General features: G+C 32.0%; 1 protein-coding gene across 2 annotated transcripts in view; it reads left to right on the forward strand.

The window, feature by feature from the left end:
- Window positions 1-297: 297 nt before the first annotated feature.
- The window catches only part of LOC124364930, a 32917-nt gene continuing 10438 nt past the window's right edge, over window positions 298-22776 (forward strand). The window contains exons 1-2 of one of the 2 annotated variants that reach the window (XM_046820758.1): window positions 298-565; window positions 10935-11125. In XM_046820758.1, coding sequence (XP_046676714.1) covers window positions 484-565; window positions 10935-11125 — 273 coding nt within the window. In that variant the 5' untranslated portion in view covers window positions 298-483. Of the gene's footprint in view, window positions 566-8017; window positions 8283-10934; window positions 11126-22776 lie in introns of those variants that run through there. The other variant, XM_046820759.1, reaches the window with a different exon arrangement.

Genomic DNA, 22776 nt, shown 5'->3' on the forward strand with positions numbered 1-22776 from the left:
TTAACTTTTCTGAGTCAAGATTAAAAAAATTAATTAATATATCATATGCAATTCAATCCTCAAGGAATGAATTCCAAATTCAATTTACTAATCAAATGAACCAACAAAATCATACCAATTTAACTTTTTAATTAGTGTTAAAGTCAATAGTCTTACTAGAGAAGGGATAGGGCTTCATTATGTGTTGACAATTTTATTAGAGTGGCTGTTATCTAGAAATAACAGCTGTAGGCTGTAGACTGCTCATGGTGTGGGAGGGTAGTGGGAGGGGGGAGGTGATGAGAATATGAGTTGGTGGCACAGTAAACATGTTAGTAGATAGTGGAGTGTCCACCAGTGTTTACTGTCATTATCGGGTGTTTGTGTGTTGAAGTGGAGACTGTCAATGAAATCTTTGTGCTGCATTGCATTCCAGTCAGTTTGGTGCAACCGTTCTGTAACAGTTTAGTTTTTGATCATATTTAATACTATTGAGTGTTAAACATGAAGCCCAAAATTAGTGAACCAAGTGGAAATGTTGTGTTTTACCAGCCCTACAAATACAGCTCCTTGAATGCATTACAGGGTAAGTTCTACTTCTAATTTTTTCAGTATTAGCTAGGCAGTTCCAAAAAACTTTTTTTTATTTCATATATTATATTCAGAAAAACAATTTTTAACCTATATTTGTTTAAGAACTGAAAATAAAAACATACATTTTAAATTAAATTTGAAAATACACTGTAAGTGCAAAATTTATTATTATTTGAAAAAGGTGTCAGTCCTTCATTATATGTGTCACCTACTTTTATAATATAAACGAGAGACTATAATACGACTGTCTGAGTATCCCTGATGTCATGTTTGAGATTATTTTTCTAAAAATTAGATCATTTAGTACCTTACTAAATTTTTATTTTAAGGACCTTTGGAATGGGGATATCGGAAAAGAGTTTCAATCTATTTATTATTGAATCACATTTAAAAGAAACATAGTTGTTTAATAATGCCTTGTTAAAATGTGTTTAGATAAACCACACATGTACTTGCATGCATGTAGCCTTTAAAAACATTTTCGGTATACTTGATTGCTAAAAGTATAATTCCAAGCACTTGAAAATGTCCCATATTTTGAAAATATAAATGTTTGAACACATACTTAAACAAGTCATAGTATTAAAGAAATTTTCCTCCTGATTCAAAAAATGCACTTAAGATTCTAGAAGTCAAAAATATTACCAGCAAAATTAAAAATCCCTAATATAAAAATGTATATGCATTAAAACATACCAAAATGGGGCACCAAACTTAATGTATATACTTTATGAATCTGAAAATAGATGCATTTTAAGTAATCAAGAGTTATGAATTTAGCAGAGACCAAAAATAAACAATATTCTCATTTATTTGAAAAGATTTAATGTCTTAATATGATGTTTGGGTATTAAATCTTAAGGATAAAATGGGTTTTGTGAAATATTTGATTAAATTCTTTGTTTAAAGGTTATTTTTGACGATGGAAGGATTGTGAAGGAAACAGGATTTTTCCGGACATTTGCCATCGTTCAGTGAAACAAGAAAACAGTAACACTATTTAGTGTTAACAGTAACACTAAAACAGTAACACTAAAAAATGTCTTTAGTGTTAGTGAAGTTGACAACAACATGTAGGTTGTGATTACTGACTTAGGCGTGCCACAACGCTTTAGTAAGATTTGTTTATTTTAACCTAGTTTGTAATTATGTATTAGGTTAGTTCTTTACCTGAAGAAGAGATCAGATTGCAGATCTCAAAACGTAAAAAAAAAAAAGAAAAAAGTGTTACTGTTTTCTTGTTTCACTGAACGATGGCAAATGTCCGGAAAAATCCTATTTGATTAAACATACAAGGAAAGTGTAACATTTATGATATTTTTTAAATTTGTAAGGATTTACTTTCATTTGATAAAGTAAAAAATAGGTTGTATTTTAAAAATTCCACGTTATAATATTTAGAAACCAGAAGAAATTCTGTGCATATTTCATCAATAAATTAACTTTAATCAATAAAAGTACATGGTACAATACGGATGGTTTCAATATTTTAAAACATTTCATAGAAAATTTTTTTCTCTCTTACTTATTTTTCTCTTAATTTTCTTACTCTTAGACTGTTAAATCATTAAATACATTTCATATTTTCTGCTTTATTTCTACTGACATGCAATAAAACAACATAATATTTTCATGTAATAAAACATAAAAATATATAGTTTCTGAACAAATTCTTCAATTGGATATATCTCTTCTCAAGGTACTCTTTTAAATAGGTATTAAATACCTGAAAATTATTTTCATTTCTGAAATTACTAGAGATTGATAGAAAAATTTAATTCAAGGGACTCTTTGTAAACAGTTCTAAACTATGACAGGGTAAACATGCTTATCACGGCTTCTGCTGTTTTAATGATGGGTTGAGCCAAGAGTAGGTAGTTAGTTGCTGATTTGATTTACATAATATAAATGTACTGACTAAAAACAGTAATCTCTAATTCTGAAAAATAGTCTTTTATGGAGTAAAGTAAATTAAGCATAATTCCGAGTGATTTTTTTTTTTGTTAAAGAAGTATTTCATTTCATGTAAAGAAGTTCCAATATTGGTACTAATAAGAGAGCTGTAACAGTTTGCAATATTTGACCAAAAACAGTGTTTTGAGTGCAGCAAGTGAACGATGCAACCAATAATTTAACTTTACCATGTTGATTTGTTGGTTTTTTTTATTATGCACAACTTTGTTCCTTTAATCTCTTCTGTATGACATAAAATTTCCAAGATCCCTTCAGTGTGCATATAATTTGGAACACACTGTATATAAAATTAAAAAAAAATCAATTGTATACAATTTTGTTCCTGGTACGTAATATATATATTTTGTTGTTGAATAAAATTATACATTTATATCACTAAGAACAATTTTGAATCCAATGTTTCTAGAGATTCACCCATTAATTTGTAATAAAAAAAATTTGGTAATGCAACAAACAGCAATAAATTGCACTTTATGTCTTATTGGCTTCATGGTAGTTAAACCAAATTATTTTATATCTTACATGTAAATGATATACTACTAATTTAGATCTTTTTAATTAGATATACAGTCAATGCAAACCATTAACGTGGGGATTATTTTCGATAGTTTTAATGGAGTATGAAAATTGTGAATAAGCTAAGACTATGTGACTGATTAGTTACTCTTAAGTTGTGATAAGACATTATTTCAAATACTGTTGTACTTTTGAGCCTCAGTGCTGTTTTGAAGACTCGCTTCTTAAAGATTTTTACTGTTCGGGTGCTGTTGGCAAGTGGGAGGATTGTATTGGGTGTAGGACTGACTGAAAGCCATAATTTTAAAAGTCAGAACTACGCAGACTAGTGTTCATATGATAAGACATATTTTAAATTTGTATTAAACATGGTATAAATAAAAGATCAGATATTTTGTAAAGACCCATTTCTTATACTATTGAATATACTTTATACAATATTTCCCATTCATAAGGTTAAAAAAGACAAATTTTTGTGAAAAAACTTATTTAATTCATTATTAGTTTCTTATACTAACTGCATCGACCAAAAATTCAGTGATCCAAAATCATAGAAAGGCAAAATTTTCATTTAACCAAAAATTATTAGGTAGGTGCTTGTGTTGATTTATGTGGGCTTAGAGTTTACCTGAAAAATACTTGAAGAAATCTATTGTATCATTGCTTCATATTGATCCAGAATAGAGGAAATTTAATTAAAATGATTTACTTTTGTGACATTAATGTCAGCACATTCTGTGCAGACTATTGTTATTTTTCATTATTTTCAAATTAATTAATGATATTATAATTAGTGTTATTAATCACGCCTTTATTGGATTATTGAACCTGCATAAAAAGTGTGACCAAGGCCAATTTAGGAAAAGCATTTGTTACCCTCAAAATAATATAGGTCATATAATTTGGCCCTTTTCAAGCTTGTATAATGAGCATACTCTGGCTCTGATTTAGAACCTTAATTTAATATTAAAAATTAAGATCATTGCTGGTGTTTATTAATGAAATGTTTTTAAAATTCTAGATTTAATTTGAATACCTTCATAAAAGTTTATGAATTTTAAAACTAAAAAAAATTTATTTACATATGACAACCAAAAGTTGTATTAAAAATTACAGTGTCAGTATTTTGAAGTATATAAAGTTGTAATTTCCATTTAGAAAAAAAACATGGTCATACATTTTAAAAACATATTGCATGTTGAGTCAGACATAAATAATCAGTATTTTTTATAGAGAGAAAGAGACAATTATAGTCTACACAGTTGTCCTGAAAGAATCTTTTTGCTTCCCTTACTCAATTCTTTACCTTTTTGCATAAAGAGAGATAAACATTTTAGATTGCCTAAGTCCTGAGGCCTTTCTTCTAATCCTCTTCTCCCAATCTTTTACTAGAGCTTTGGTGTATGAGAAGGTTACTCCACAGCCTGGCTCTGAAGAAGACTTTCAGACTTTCTGACCCTACCAGAAGACTTTCTGTGCCTGTTCTGGCAAGAATGTCTGCTTTTAAATTCCCTGAATGCCTTTGTGATCTAACACTCAGCTGATGATAACTTTTTTCCTCTTTGCTGGTTCCACTAGTGTATGCTTACATTCCTATACTTACTGCTTTTGAGTCAGAGGAGCAGGTGTCGAGCGCCTTTATAAATAAACAGTTTTAGAACTCTACAATAACTGTATGTAACTGTTCCTTAGTTCAGACTTACAGTCAAAAATAAATTATGAAATTCTACTTAATCCTTAGAAATTGCTGCATTATTGTATTGATACCACTGATACCAGTAAGACAATCAACCATACGAGTTACCACATCGAGACTACGTCATTAAATATTTGAAAATGTTCATTAAATAAATAGCTCGTGCGGGGAAATGTGTAGGAGTTTCATGGAATTTTGCTTTTTATATTATAGACTATACACATTAGAAACACTTAATTTATTATACTCAACCAAATTCATTCCATTATATCCTTCGGAAGAAAACATCAATAGTGCCACATTAAAACTTAACAGGTTATAATTTTAAATTTACAAAAACATATATAAGTATTGTTAACATTTATAAAAAAATCTGTAATTGTAATTTTAAGATAATTTCTTTCCATCTTTTGTGATTTTAAAGGACTAATAATCTTTTAGGGGTGAATGTACTAGAGAAAAACTTCTTTCCTCTTTATGTTCATTCCCTCTAATTAAATTCATTTCCAGCTCCTTTTATAAACGTATGGTTGAAGTTTTAACCAACCAAACTAATTTTCTCCTCTATTTTATAGTATTAAAAAAAATTATTTAATATTCCATAAAACACAAATCCTTTGCTTTGAATTAAAAACTCTCCACTTTATATAAAAAGTGCCATCTGAGTGAAAAAGAGGGGCTTTTTAGAAATATCATAATTCAATTTGTGTATGTTTGGCTGTGGAAATTAAAATGGACAGATTTTAACAAAATATGGTATGGTAAGTTCTATTAGGTTTCCTAAAAAATATTAATAATATAAAAATATTAATTCCTATTCCAGTTCACTACTAGTATGGGCCTGATGGGATTTTAAAAAGTATTGAAAATCAATTGAGTAGCTCTAGCTAACAAACCCATAGTGTTATTTAATCCTGGAAGAATATTAGTCTTTCTGTTGATTATAATTATAACCTCTACTCAATTACATTGTGCCTTATCTTACATTCACTTAAAAAATGTATTATATAAAAAACAGTTTTTTATACAAATTTTGCTGAAGAAACGTCAAAACCATTAATTGACTTTTAAAAGGTAAAGTAAATTTAACAATGTTAAATGATAAAAACATAAAGACAACGAGATATGAACAACAATAGATGCTGTGTTTACAAGATATTTAGCAAGATTTTATTTCAGAATTTTGATTTCTTATTTCAGTTATCATAAACCCATAATTTCATTTTTGTAATATAATGGCAATGAAAATTAATTCATTTGGAAATAGATGTAGTAAAAATTATATTAACCTATAAAAATTGTAAAAACTAGTATAAATGATAATTATTTAAAAATAACCATTTAACAATTAGCATACATACTTTTTCAAGATATACTATATTTTCAGCCCGTTATAAGAAGTAGTCACTTCTTCAGTCAGTCCCGTGTCTGCCTTACTTTTTTTTAGATACATGAAATGTAATGTATGTATTTCAAACTTAAAACTGCCAAAATTTTATAACATGGCAGTCTACTAGATTTTTATATTGGATCACATTGTATTATTTACTGTATTACTTATTATTTTTTATTAAACAAGAAATGTTAAGACTTTCTTCACAATGTTTGATATTTCTTTCAATAACTGAGATATCAGAATCTCTCAAAGATTTCGGCCCGTCTCCTGAAAATTGAAAATAGACTCGCTGGTTATTTAGTATGACCCCACCCCTTTCTGCTTGCAACCTGTTTGTGGTTTTGTAGTTGAATGAATTTCAAATCCATAAATGAAATCATCAAACTAACTATTGATGTGTAATTGCAATAGCATATTCATGAAATCTGGAAGACCTGACTGAAAAAATAACATAATTCACTGACAATATAATTATAGCTTTGGAATGAAAAAATTGAACACTCTTTTTAAAAACTAAAATCTCTGTAAGTTATATCGAGTTAAAAGATTGCATAGGTCCTTCCGACCTGAACAACTCGCTTCAGCGGCGGCGTTCTGTACTAGATACGTTTATAGTCCGGGGTGCCGCTAACGCAGCGTAATGGACAAAATTGCACGTCATACATATCGTGAATTAGACGTTAGTTAAAATTTGCTATTATTCATTACATGATGAATTAGCTGAATGATATAGCTTGCATTACATAGAACCCAATTCGGAAGAATTTCGTAGTCGACTGTCATTGACATAAAATTAGAAAAAGTAAATAGATAGACGTAGACATTCTTTATTGCCATCAATAATAGATGCAATAAACAGTCACATAACAACACACTCGTTCGGGAATTATCAAGCCCATGCGTAAATTACTCCTGTACATATAATTGTTGAAGAGACTGTTCCGATTTTGAGCAATAAAATCTGTTTATCTATTTTTGGTTTGGGCCATAGTTTCCAAATATGCTGTTGGCTACACTGTGTATGAACAGTCGATACCCCGCCCAGTGAATGTATTAAGTTCCCACCATACTCTAAGACCTAAGTGTAAATGTGGCAAGTATGAATATCTTCTGGATTAGAGTTTTAAGTTGGTAACACAAAGTGGCTACACTGTGTATGAACAAGCTTTTTATCAGCTGGTATTGCACAATTCGAAAAAGATTAGGTAAATCGATTGTTGTTGTAGTGTTTGGCTATCGATAGTACAAGTACTATACTTTAGATATCGTAAGATATTTATCTAAAGTTGTCGATATTAAGTATCGATATTTTCAAATGATACAATGATTTATTAGGCAACTAAGATATAAAAATACAATAGGCTTTATCACAATTTAATCTAGTTTAAACAAACCATGCAGGTTTCAGTTAGCCCATGCAATAAATATCCATGCACAAATAAAACATAAAGCATTCCTTAAGATAGAGTACCTTACCTCAAAGAAATGTATAGGTAATTAATTTATTGGCTGATCTTTTTAGTGAAGGTAAAAATTCATTTATATCTGTCCGCAAGATATCTAAAACACAAACTGAACTATAGACTTGAAATTGAGCATACGCCTTATTTCTATATGAGGTACATTGACTTCAATGATGGTGTGTTTATATCTGACTCACCGTTAGCGAATATTTTTACATTGGGCTTGTGTGTAAGCATAAAGTTATTACCAGTGTAAAAAAAAATTAAAATTTATTGGCGAAGACTATCACTTGAAGGGCTAGGCCGATTGTATTTCCGTTTATCTGTCTAGTAGTTGAGTTTTTATGCGATTATCATGGATTATTCATACAATTATGATCGACTCTCGAGTCTCGACTGGTCGTAGATTTGCGATTGTGATAGAACTCATTGGACGTCGGTTCTTGCCCTGGATACTAGGAGCGATTATTAACAATGGAATTTAACTTTCACAACTTGTTTTGTTTGACTGTAGTGAGATATATTGTTTTATAAATGTAAATAAACTGGTGTTAATACATGAAATATTTCAGTGGTTAACTGATTGGCTTGCTCATTATTATCTGATTTATTTTGTAAGGTTATTTTTGCAGAATTTTTGAACAAGTTTTCAAATCTGTCCAATGTAAGTAACTAGACTTAGGTTAATACTAAATTTACAGATTACAGCCTAGGCTAGGTCATCTGACAGAAATAATTTTATGCCTAATATATTAATACCTATACACAGATAGTTATAGTACTATATTTATATATGCTTTAGTCTTTAACCCAATATTCATAACTATTAGAAGGGGAGTAGTAACTTGTATCTGCTTTTTATTAATTTGTTATACAATTATAGGAAATTTATTGCATCTCTCACATCAACATAAATTATTATGGTATTGGGAACTGTCACATTAACATGACATATTGAAGTTTTTCAGACCCTAGTGTTAAATTTTATCAGTTATTAACATTTTTGTATTTACCATACCTATTTCTTTGGGCTGCAGTATAATAATAAGCAGCCATCAACACTGTCATTGAATGAACTGTCAATTAGAAATATCTAAACTATGGAATATAAAAACGTTTGACAGCTACACAGATATTCATAATTATTAATCATTTTCTAGCAGTTTTCATTTACCAGAATATTAATATAATTGAAAATTAATTTAATTCAATAAAGTAAAATTACGTACTGAGTAGGCTAGTGACATTGGCAGGAACAATGGCGATGAACATGCGATATTTGTCTCAAAGTGTATTTTTAAACATTGACCAATGTTTAAAGTGGTTACAAGATAATGACCTAGGCTAGTTGGTGGTGATCCATTCAAGCATTTTTAAATGCTGCCAGGCATGATTACTCTGTTAAGAAACTAATTACTATGCTGCTAAAATAAATACAGTTGTTATTTTATATAATCTTAAATACATACATTTCTTTTATATTTAAAAATATAGTTTCACTATAATAAAATTTGTAAAAACTATAATGTAGTTCAGTTCTACATTATTGTTTCAAATTAATTCAAAGTAAAAACATATATGTTGGTATTTACGGTATACATATATGGTGAGTAATACCCTCAAGTACAGTGGTTATGTATATATTTTCTTTGTGTCACAAGGAGTCAGACACGTATCTTTGTGAAAATAGATGTTTGTTTGAAACAGAAATAGAAAATGTTTGAAATAGAAATACAATGTTTTGTTTTTAACATTTTATAAACACAGCATAGTTTTTTATTTATTTTTAATATATTAATTTTTAACGTTTAAAACCAGCAGAACTATATTTTTATTTGAGATACCTATTACATAATTTTGTTTGACCTTTTCAGTATATTTAGATGAATAAAGATGATTCGATTGTAGTTACTTATTATACTGCAAGCTTTCTTTGCCCTAAATTTTAATTTATTACATATCATTCATCGGCTTCTTACTATCAAATGTATCAGTTGAGAGGCTGGGAAATTTTTATTTCTGTTTTTATGTCTGAATGTCCACACAATGTATTGAAAAGCAAAGTAATCTACAGTGAAGAAATTTTGTATGAAGGAAGCTTCATTTCTATATTGTACAAGCTTACTGAGTTTGGTAATGGTGTATGTCACATCATGGAGATTTGGCTGAGCATTAGCCAATATCTTTTGGCATTGGTTTTATATTATGGCTAGTAAAAAAGGAATAAATAAATTTGTAAACAGACTTAGTACAATCATATGAGGCTTTAACATGTGACTTATTATACATATACATGTGACATAATTACCACAATTTGGCTGTGCGTCATTGAAGCCTTACCCAATAGGGTGACACAATTTTCGACTTGTATGTCAGGAGATATGTTAACATTTCTGTATGATTGCCTGTCTATCTGTCTGTAGTACATCTCGGGCATGAAATGAATTATAGACTTGAAAGTTTAAATTCAACCTTAATGAATTGTCCAACAATTTTAGATTTACAGTGTGTTTCTTTTACTACAATAGATTTTCCAATAAGAAGAGCTCCTCCTTCAATGAAATACTTTTTTTAGCCTGTTTGATTTTAAATAACAAAACATTTCCAATTTGCTATTGTTATATGGTACATAAGGTATAACACAATGTTTTGAGGAGTGGAAGTTATCCTCTTTGTTGGGTGGGAGGGCGGGATATTAATACAAACAAAAATAAAGAACAGAAAGAAGAAAACAACATTTAAACCAAACCAAACTTGGATAATATTTACTTAATACCTCTTTGGTTATTATTACTTTCCTTTTGAATAATAAATGATTCAGACTAGCAATTCACTGCTTTAATCTAAGAGCTTTGTGCCCTCTGGTCTAATGAAATTGTTCTCTGGCTTTATTTTTTGGATGATCCAATTCAATAACTAGTTAAATTTGTTGAGATTGCATTTGATAATTGCTGAATGTTGTTTTTGTTGGGTCCAGTTGGGTTGAATAATGAACTTCAGTTTTGGATTTACAAGATTACATGGTGTACCAAATTTGGAGAAAAATCAGACATAAAATACGCCTGCTAGAGTGTTTGCAGAGAGGCGCAGAGAAAATTTTAAAATTTGTTAACTTACTGCTGGCCAAGAACATTGTCAGTTATATTGGGATTATAAATAACTTTAAGAATTAGAGTTAATACTAAAATTTTAGTTTGTTGAGTTTTTACAAATGTGAAACACAGTAATTATGATTATAAAGTAGGAGCGGTAAACAAATGAACATTTTTATTCATAGCTTATTGCCATCTGACTATATTCGTTTTTTTATTCACAGGGTTAGGCAAAATGCATGGAGCTCGGCGTGTTATTGCATTTTGTCTTATGACAGCAGTGCTTCCGACAATCCTGCTCATCATCCCCCTCTATCTGCGGCACAGTGTATACACCGACACCATCTACGCAGTTGCAGAGTCCGATGTCGTTGAGATGGGCAACGGCAATGGAATTTCAACTGTGTTTTGTCAGGTAGAAATTAATTTACAACTGTAGAAATAGCTCTTTATTTTAGTAAAGCTAGTCAACTGACAAATTTATTGGGTTGGTTGTTTCCAGATAAAAACAGACTTTTTACAATATATCATCAAACCCACATAAATTTATCAGAATCTAACTTTAGTAATACAAGGAAATATAGGCAACTTACAAAGTGAGAAATTACAAATGTAAAATGCTTCATAACTCTAGACATTTATTTTCAGATAGATAAAATAAAACCTACCAATGTCCAGTGGCATAATGTGAAAAAAATTTGGTTTTAGTAAAAAACCCTCCCCAGTCCTGTTTAATTCTTTTTGGACCAGTGAGCGATCTGACAGATCGCCTGTACAAAACTACGGAATAAAGAGCTTGCTTTTCTCGAACTTAGTATTTTTCTATTGTTTGACTGATACTTTGAATGATATATGTAATGGCCGGTGTCATTCTTTACTGTTTGTCTTCTGTTGTTTTTGTTCTCTCCTTAACTGTTAAGACGTTCAATTCACCCCTATTTCTTTGTTGACAAATACCATCATTCTTGTAGTTGCATACTTTGCTGCAGAATTTGTTTTGTAATGTTACAGTACTTTGTATAATGTTTATAGTGTAACTAACGGGCCCGGCGCGCTTTGCTGCGCATTTCAATAATTTTTTGCAAAAGTTGCCCGCGGCTTCGCACGCAATTTCCCGTTGAAAACAGTACACTATATTCACTTATTCTTTTTCTATCACATTCTAAACATTGCTGAGATAATTGATAGTCGTTCCATCGTGAGCCTCTTGGGCGTATTATGAAGGTATGTACCATATTCCTGCCTCTATCTAGCTGTTACCCACGGCTTCGCACGCAAATCTTAAGAAACGAAGTCCTTATATTACTTAGTAAATTTTTTTTTTTTACTATAATAAATTTTAGATTAAATTAGTTATATCTCCGATGCCACGATTGAGCTTGCTTTGTTGTCTCGATCGAGAGAATATGTACACACGGAGTTTTGAGAACCATACTTCTGTCAAAAAAAACAACTAAGGTTGATTTTATAACATTCTTTATATTTGTAGCCAACGTAAGATAGTAATTATGATATCTGCATTACTCTTCTGATCAATGCAGTTAAAGGTGAATTTTTACGTCAAATTTGAATTGTATTATCTGGATAGTAAAGTCTATGTTTAACAGTGATTGCAAAAACAGTTTAAACAAAATTTGTCGTTTCTCTTAAGCTTACTCTATGCTTTAAAACTATAAGTGTAATATATGTTTACAAAGAACAGCTGATTAAAAATTTGAAAAGACGTTAACATATGTTTGCTGCAATGCATTTCTTATGGGTATTTCTGTAACCAGTGGGGCGGAATCCTGAATCGGGAAAGGGATGGGCATAGCTTATAAACCTTCTCCGTGGAAAAATACATATACGTACAAATTTTCATCATGATCGGTCCAATAGTTCACGATTCCATAAAGGACAAACATACAAACATTCATTTTTATATATATAGATTAGTAAGTGGTTTAATTTTGATTTCATATCTGTGGCTCTAACCATTCTCGTAATATACTTTAAGGACAGTTTAGCTAACTTACCCTATATGTGTACATCTTAAATCTTTATTGCCTGAGGTGAAATGTAAGAAAGGGTTGAGTGGCTCTAATTTCACCTCAGTAATGAAGTACTTATTTTCTGTACTATTGTTTATTTGCTGAATTGGAATATCAAGTATTTCGGTAAAACTACGAGTTTTATGTTATTTCCCTACTATTTGATCTATGAAACTTATGTTGTTTAGGTACTTATTAGGAGGCCACTATTTTCTGGGACGAGTTTTCCTTATCGGGGACAAAATAAATTACAGTATTAAAGAAACAGAATTTCTTTAAACTATTTTGAAATTTACAAGTTATTACTACCATAAATGAAAACAAAAACTAAAAGAACGTTTTATTATTTGAAAATGGAAGGTCATTCTTGCCATAGGAAGTATGATCGAGTATTTTTCGATTTATTATGGAAGAAGGAACGTATTAGGAACGTATAATGAAGTTTATTTTGGTCCCCATTAAGGAAAACTTGTCCTAAAATAGTAGGCTGCGATAATACTTGAATACCTATGCGATGATTTTGTCTTCCAGTCACGCGAATTAGTGGACGAGTGTCATGTTGCGTAACGGCCTTTCTTGTGGTTTATGTGCCGATAACCAAGCATTTATGTTGCTTGTTCGTGCTCTCGCTGTTCGTCATTTTCAGTAGCTACACGCTGTGATGCACACTGCAACAAATCTTGAAGACGTTGTTCTTGTTGTTTTTTTATTTTCAGTAGCTACACATTATGCCACACGCTCTTGTGAAACATCTAAATCATGAGACCTTTCTGTTCGTATAGTGTTAATTAAGGTTTGCAGGCATTTGACTTTAGCAGTAGCCTATGTGTGAGTAGAAGTATATGAAATAGATAAATAGATTTAATTTTAAAAGGAGTGAAATTATTCATCAACTTATATTAAAATCAAAATTTCCTTTTGGTTTGAACCTTCATTAATTTATAAACAATTTTTTATTTTTACTCTATGGCATTTCTGATGGAACATCAGCTGTGAGGTATTCGTCCATGTTTATTATTCAATTACTGTTATTTTTTCTTTTTCATGTGTTTATTGTTTACTAGCGTTAAAGATATTTTAGGCATTTTTAAGTGAATACGTGAGTTAAAAATCCACATATTTTATCAATCATTTAACCTCAAACCAAATAGCCATTGGCTTACTACTCTTGTTATGATACGTCAGATGTCATTTAATGTATGTCTTTACTATAAAATGTAAACAAAAAGCAATAAATAAATATTGACATTGTAGCAGTTTTTCATTGCTTGAAACACAGATAGAACGTTTTCTAAAAATGATACCTAGCTAGATCGATTTATTGCCCCCGAAAGCCCCTGCATCCTAAATTTCATGAAAATCATTGGAGCCTTTTCCGAGATTCAGATTATATATATGTATATATATACGAGGTCCAATCAAAAAGTATCCTACCTTTTGGTGCAACGTAAAACTGAAGTTACCTGAAAAAAGCTGGCGTTAATTTTCTTCAAAATAAGCACCCTGAGAAGCAACACAACGATTCCAGCGACGTTTCCACTTCTGGAAGCAGTCTTGAAAATCACTTTTCGGCATCGCCATGAGTACGGAGGCTGAGAAAATTGCGGAGTGCCGTGTTTCGCCAAAAAAGTTTGAATGAGCTGGGAAGAATGAGCTGGCGCATTGTCGTGGTGTAGCCGCCAATTTTGAGACGCCCACAAGTCAGGTCTTTTGCGGCGAATCGCATCTCGGAGACGACGTTGGACACTTAAATAGTACTGTGCATTCACAGTTTGACCCTCAGGGGCATATTCATGGTGCACGGTGGTCGAAAAAAACAGTAAGCATCACTTTGACATTGCTTCGAACTTGCCTTGCTTTTTTTGGCCGAGGATCCTGGGGACACTGCCATTGTGATGACTGAAATTTGGTCTCAGGGTCATATCCATAGACCCAACTTTCGTCTCCAGTTATTATCGATGTCAAAAAGTCCGCATCATCCTCACAACATTGCAGCATGTCCTCGGCAACATCCAATCGCCGTTGCTTCTGCTCGTCTGTCAGCAATTTTGGCACAAATTTTGCGGCTACCCGGCGCAATCCCAAGTCATCAGTTAAAATTGCTTCAGCTAATCCGAAACTGACATCTAACTCAGTACTTACTTCCTCCACAGTCATTCGACGATTTTCACAGATCAAAACTTTTGCTTTCTCGATGACTTCCGGAGTTCGACTTGTTTTTGGTCAGCCCGAACGTGCGTCACTTTCTGCCGAGGTTCGACCACTTTTGAAACGGTTATACCACTCTTTAATCTGCGTAACACTCATTGCCTCATTTTCAAATGCTAGCTGAATTTTCCGAATGGTCTCACTTTGTTTTTCTCCGAGTTTCACGCAAAATTTAATGCAATAACGTTGTTCCACTTTTTCCGTCATCTTCACAGTTAGAGAAAACCGATATGCGCACTTGACTTATCAGTACATACTGAAGCGTCTCCGGCGAACCAGTCGGGGGATCAAGATAAGACTTTGTACCTTCCCTTATCATAGTAGGAACTATTATCGCAACAAATCTTATCTCATTATTGGCAGCAGAAGCCGCGATACACGACGAGGTCGGATACTTTTTGATTGGACCTTGTATACATATACACACACACACAAGAATTGTTCGTTAAAGGTATTAGATGTTATTTTATCATCTGGGCAGACAACCCAGATGATAAAATATGATGGATATATTTGGTTATGACTGTAGGATGCGCAAGGCAGACAAGTTGAAGAGCAGGTGAACAAAGCTAAGCTAGACAAATGGCGCCCCCTCCCCTTGCCATGGAATGTAGGTAATTTTAAAACACTTCCTAGTCAACCGCAATAAGCATGGAGTATGCACCTACCCTTCTGAAGGTTTTTTGTGAACTATAAAAACTCTCTAAGAGATACAATGTATAATTTTGGATATAAACGTGTTTGGCATTTATTTCAATCATTTGAATATATCGATCTATAGCATGGTAAGAGTTCAAAAAAGACTTTTTGGTAATTTTACAATCTGGCTTAAACATAAACAGCTGTAGAAAAAAGGTTTGAAATCTTAACAGTATGTACATGAATTAGTGTTTCAGGAAGTGACATGATTTTTATTCATTTATGATTTAAGAAAATTATAATAAATAGGATTTTTCTGGACATTAGCCATTGTTAAGTAATTCAAAAAATAAGTAACACTACCTATGTTTAGAAATCTGCAATCTTAGTTATAATAAATAAATCACATCAGAGCATTGTGATACGTATCAGTCAGGAATCATAACAACCATGTTGTGTGTCAACTCCATCCAGAATAACTCTAAAACATACACATAATAATAATAAAATATTTGTTATAACTGAACTACAGAATATATACTGATCACAATAGATCTGCACTCACTGACTTACCCTATAGACCAGAGGCAATAGTTAATAATGATTAACACAGCAGAAACAAGATGGCGGACAATAGGGGAGGAAAATGAAAGTGGGCCTTTTTGATTATTGGTTCATTCCAGATGAACTTAAAATTCCAGATGAACTTAAAATTCCAGATGAATTTAAAATTGTACTGTGACTTTGCTTTTGTTTATTACAAATCTCTAATATCTTTGATATTTTAGGTTTTCATGTTAGTTAATATTTCAGAAATGGTAACCAAATCAGACTGATGGTTGACTGATCGGTTGGTTTGCCAATTTAATTTATGAAGCCTCCATTATTTCCTTTTAAAGAAATGAGGTTCGCGATGTATTGTATTGGCTTTATCCCAATTCATACAGACCAACAATTATTTGCAATTTTTGACTTTCTATTAGTCCCTTTCTCATGTTGTCTTTGTATTCGTTTATTGGTCTTTTTGTCTATTGCAATTACATTTTATACCACGAACACAGTTTTTGGAATCCTACGTGCCATTTTTTGGTTTCGTTTTCATGAGACTTTGTCTAAAAGTATTGTATGTTTTAAAGGTGGTTCTAGAAAAAAAAGGTGGTTTGTTTTGGGCAGACAGCCTTCCATTACGCTCTCACATTTAACATTAAATTGTAAGTTTTTACATAGCTGTTACACTCAATTTATTTTCTTGCGAGTCTTTTTAAATATTATTCTCAGTATGGCATCAGAAAACTGTGGCAATTGTAACGGTAAACTTTCTAAAACCGGAGACTATGCATCGTGCTCATCCTGCAGCAGAGGCTTCCACTTTGAAAGATGCAGTGTGAAGAAACAAACTTGGACATCCATGGGTGCTAAGCAATCTACTTGGGTATGTACTATTTGTAGAAAGAATAAAAAAGGTTCTACATCCCAAAATGAAGATGAAGACGTACTTCCCCAAACAAACCCGGATGACGATTTAGAGGTTAGTAGCCTAGGCGTTCAGAGGTCTATCCTCGCCAAAGTAATGGCCTTCATGGACATGAAGGGAAAACTCAACAGTATTGAGTCATCTATGAAGTTTCTCGCTGAAAAGTATGATTCATTGCTGGATGAGGTCGTTGAACTTCGAGCTGAAAATAAAGAGCTTAAAGCCGAAGTTAACACCCTCAAGTCAAATGGTCAAGCTTCCAGAGACGCAATTGACAAGCTAAACACCAAGGTGGCAGAACTTTCAGCTGAGATTGCTGACCTGGACCAATATGGTAGAAGGCTAAACCTTGAAATACATGGGCTGAAGGTAGAAGGAAATTCAGCACAAGAAAATCTTGCAGAGGTGCTACAAAAGGTGGCCAAAGACATCAATGTGGACTACCAGCCTTCCCAGGTTCATCAGGCACATTGTCTACAACCACATAAAGACGGCAACTCACCCACCATCATCGTCCAATTCTACTCAAAGACTATAAGAGACAAGTGGCTGCGCAGTGGGAGAAAAAGCAAGAATCAATGGAGTTTACTTCAACGAGAGTCTTTCGGGTTATCATAGGCTGTTGCTCAAAGACGCTAAGCTAAGAGCCAGAACACATGGCTACGCTTTTGTCTGGTTTGGTGGCGGGAGGATATTGGTGAAAAAGGGAGAAACCAGTCAAAATGTTCTGGTCATCAAGTCTAGAGACGACCTAAAAAAGATAAGCTAGGTTTGCCTAAAGTAAACTCAAACGAAAAACAAACTTAAATTGTTTAACTTCGAAATGGAGCCCTATTTTACCAGTATTCTGGATATTTGTTTGTTTATATTGTTTATTGGAAGCTGTAGCATGAATTTAGCCTATATATTACAACCACAGCATTTCTTACCATATTTATACTATAGTAGGCCTTAAGAAATTGTTGATTTTTTCATAGTTTATTTAATTTATTGTTGTTTATTGCATCTATATCTCTATTGTGTGTTGTTATTGATTATTGTTATTGCTCTTTACACCTCTTTAGTTTATTGTTCCTTTTATTGGAGGCAAAGAGGGTTTGTTAATTTTTTAATAGTCTATTTAGCTTGTTATTACTTGTCGCCTCTCTACCTATTTGCCAATAATGTTTAGATTTTATTGTTACATTTTAAATAGTTTATTCTTAACTCATTATTCATGCAGGAATTAAATTTAACTGATAGTCGTTTATATTACTGTAATTATGGCAGTTTTGAAGAATGGACAAATAGCCTAGGTGAAAGTAGAAAGGATATTGACCTTCTTTATCTAAACATCAGATCTCTGAATAGACACTGGGACACACTAAAATTACAACTTTTATCCAATAATAGTAGGCCTAAGTTTGATCTGATTATTTTATCTGAAGTGTCATGTGACTCTCATGAGTTAGCTTTATTTAGTTTGCCATCCTACACTAAAGTGTCAAAACTTAGAAAACAAGGGGGGAGGGGGATTGTTATGTTTGTCAATGACCTAACACTTCAGTTTCACAAATCACAGTTGATAACATAAGCACTTACGAACACATTACTGGAGAATTGAGTATAGTGGGATCGAAAGAACCTTACAAATTTATTATTCATGCAGTGTACAGACCTCCCACCTCCTCTAGTGGTTTTTCACTCCCACAGGCCACCAAAGAGCTAACTTATGCCCTCACGAAATTGCATACACTCGAAAATTTGATACTAATAGGGGATACCAATATAAATCTGAAGAACAAAAGTGATATAAATGTATTGAGTTATGAGGCAGCATTAGCAGAAAGGGGCCTAGAAAGGGGTATATGGGACTATACGAGAGAGGAAATACGCCTGGGTAGTGTAGTAAGATCATGCACAGACCACATTTATTATAAACTGGATATGTCTGTTAAAAACATCTTCACTGGTATAATTAAAACCAAAATTTCTGACCATTATCCTATAGTTGCCAGAATAGAGCGATTGGGAGGAGGAAAAAGAGACACTGAGGTTGAAAAAACTAAAATACTAAAAGAACCACTGCTAAAGAAACTCATAGAGAAAGAAACTTGAGATCTAGAAGATACAACTAGTGTAAATGCAGGATTCGAGAAAGTAATAGATAAATTCATTAGCATCTATGACAGAATTACTATTACCATAAATAGGACAGGTGGGAGGATTGGTAAGCAAGGTAGACAGCACGTAAGGACTCCACTGAAAGAATGGATGAACCAGGAACTAATAAACTTAATAAAGGAAAGGGACAGAATTTTTAGACTATGGAAAGGGGACCTCTCTGACATAAGATTCCGAGATTTGTACAAGAATTTAAGAAATAGATTGAATAATAAAATAAAGTATAGAAAAAACAGGTATTACCAGCATTTATTCGAAGTCAACAAAAACAATTCCAGGAAGGTTTGGGAAAACATAAATTATCTTTTGGGAAGAACAACTAAAAATAATATTGATAAGACAATTGAGGTAGCTATGGGAAAAACCATGAGTAACAAAGAAATTATGGATAGCTTTGCCAATTATTTTTTAGAAGGCATTGATAGAATAAAACACTGCTGTGGTAATAGGGAGGAATGTGATATAAATGACAATATGGATAACAGTGTATTACAGAATTTCTACATACCTATGGCTGCTCCGAAAAGTATTGTAGAAATAATAAAAGGAATTAATGCTTACAAGTCCCCAGGAATCGATGGAGTAAGAATGAAAGACATTCAAAAAGCAATGGATGGTATCACCAAACCATTGACTTGATTAATAAATAAATCATTAAAAGAAGGAATATTTTCGGATTACTTGAAAACATTTATTGTTAGACCAGTATACAAAAATAACAGTAAAAAGGATTTTCAAAATTATCGTCCGATAGCCATATTATCATCTGTAGAGAAAATATTAGAAAAATATGTATTAGAAAGCTTAAATAAATACTTAGATGAGAATAAAATATTAAATCATAAACAATTTGGATTTAGAAAGAATTACAACACTGAAATGGCATAAAAAGGGTTTGCAGATATAGGAAATAAAATTATGGTCAGTAAATAGCATAGATTGGCTTTGTTTATTGATTTTTCAAAAGCTTTTGATACTGTAGAGCATAATAAGATTGTTGCAGCCCTATTCAAAATGGCTGTGAGGGGTCCTTATTTAGAATGGTTTAAGAGCTATTTAAAAGACAGGAAATTTGTGGTAAAAGTATTGAACACACTAAGTGATGAGAGAAATATAAAGTACTGAGTACCGCAAGGAAACCAAATCGGTCCAGCTCTTTTTATAATTTATCTAGATGAGATTTTAAGAAAGATTGAGGATTGTCACATTTTTGCTTTTGCAGATGACATACTACTCCTGTCGCAGCATAAAGATATAAGAATTGCAGAAGAAATACTACAGAATAATTTTAACATGTAAAACAAATGGACTCATGACAATGGCTTGATAATAAACAACCAAAAGACATGCTTAATGCATATTTGCCAAAAGAATATGAAAATTGATAGAGTAGTAAATATTAAATACCATGATTGTGATTGTTTGCATGGTCATAAGCAATGCCAATATGAGAGTATTGAATTGGTTGAAACTGTGAGATATCTGGGCATAACTGTTGACAATAGGCTAACATGGAAACCTCATGTAACTTTATTACAGAGAAAACTCTGCCCCTGTATTGCCATAATGCATAAACTGCAAAATAAACTTACGGAACCAGCAAAGATAGCAGTTTATAAGGCACTATTTCAATCAATAATTACATATGGAATAACTACCTGGGGATCAACAGCGAATAGCCATTTAAACCAAATACTAAATTTACAAAAAAAAATGTTTAAGGGCACTCTACGGATATGAATTGGACATAAATGACAATCAATTGGACCAGCACTATAGTTTAAAGGGACAACTAACACTAAAAGGATTGTATATATTTAAAATTGTACAGATATATTATGAAAACAAACAATTTAAAGATACCCTGGACAGAAGCCATAATAATAGACATTTGGCTAAGTACAAAATACACACCCCAAGGACAGACTATGGGCACAGGCTACCAGAATATATAGTACCCAATCTATTTAATCAACTGCCTAGTGAAATAGAAAATTTACCAAATCTAAAGTAGTTTAAATCGGCAGCCTACATTTGGTTAAGTACAACTAGACCTCTATATCAACTATAAAGACTAAACTTGCCATTTGTAGATGTCTTAGGAATTGACCTAGCCTGGCCCAATCTTCACTAGCCTGCACTGACATTCCACTACACTGCACAACACTCAAAACTATTTTCATTACTCAGATTCACTCTCACTGTACTAGACTGTTGTTTATTCACACTACTTTATCCACTGACCACGAAAAAGCCACTAAACCCACTTTATTCAGTCAGCAAACAACATAAACATAACCCAAAAACAAAACATGACCTAACTACACACGATTAGCAAAAACTGTTTCGACCAGACGACACTACGGCACACAACTGGAGACAGACAAAGAGGAACAAAATCAGACATATATGCACGTATTACACAACACTGAACTCCTAGAAGAATATATTGTTATTATTATTAGAAGAATCATTTTCAAATATTAAACCGTGTTATTGTAATTTATATTGTTTTCGTTATGTAATCGTTATATTATTTTATTGTTATTGTTAAAGTTCAAGTTCAAAAGATCTTTATTCAGAGAATTACAAAGTTGAATACATGCAAAAAATTAACAGTACATGCAGTTTATATATCTATCGTTACATGCATTCCTAACCGTACATTCCCAATGCCCCTATAATGGCGCGTGCGGGAAGTAAAGTTGGCTTACTGAAGTACATTGCTTATTTTTCTTATTTTGACAGTCATTGCTTTACTTTTAATAGTTATTTCTGATCTTCTCCATGCACAAGTTATTTACCATTATTCCAATTAAACACTAAAAATAGATATTTGAGACAAATGCATTTTTTGAGTATATAAATATGTTTAAATATAATATGTTTAAATTTTACTATAGTAAACTTGTCATGACACAAATGAATTGATTGAGCCCTCCATGTTCTCCAATTTGCTACTGCTAACAACTAACACGCACGAATACATACTTATATCCATCAATAACAATGCTTGTTTATATGCATGTAAATCTACCTACATATAGGCCACACCTACATACACACATATGTATATAAATAACAAGAGATAAATAATATAATATAATAATATAAGCAAGTAACAAGGTATAAACATAGAAACAAATCAACAAGTAACAGCAATAAATTAACATAACAATAATAACAGTACATATAATTTTATAAATAAATAAATATATCAACAACAAAGACAGAAAACAGGTCAAATTCCAGACTTACTCCTGATACGAACTTTATACATTTTCCTTTATAAATGTTAAACATTTCATTTTAAATTTAGGCTTTCGTTCGAAATATATACCATTGCCATATCTCTCAACCAATTTATTAAACATCTTTGGGCCAACATAGGAAAATTGATGTCTGGCAATCTCTTTAAAATAATTTAGTACATCGAGAAATGTTAATTGAGCAGCTCTTGTTTCCCTGTATGTCATTTTAATGGGATAATCTTGCAAGTGTTTATAAACATACATCAATACGTTAGACTCATACACTTGTTTGAAAGTTAGG

Source organism: Homalodisca vitripennis, chromosome 6 (genome assembly GCF_021130785.1).
Source record: "Homalodisca vitripennis isolate AUS2020 chromosome 6, UT_GWSS_2.1, whole genome shotgun sequence".
Lineage (NCBI taxonomy): Eukaryota > Metazoa > Arthropoda > Insecta > Hemiptera > Cicadellidae > Homalodisca > Homalodisca vitripennis.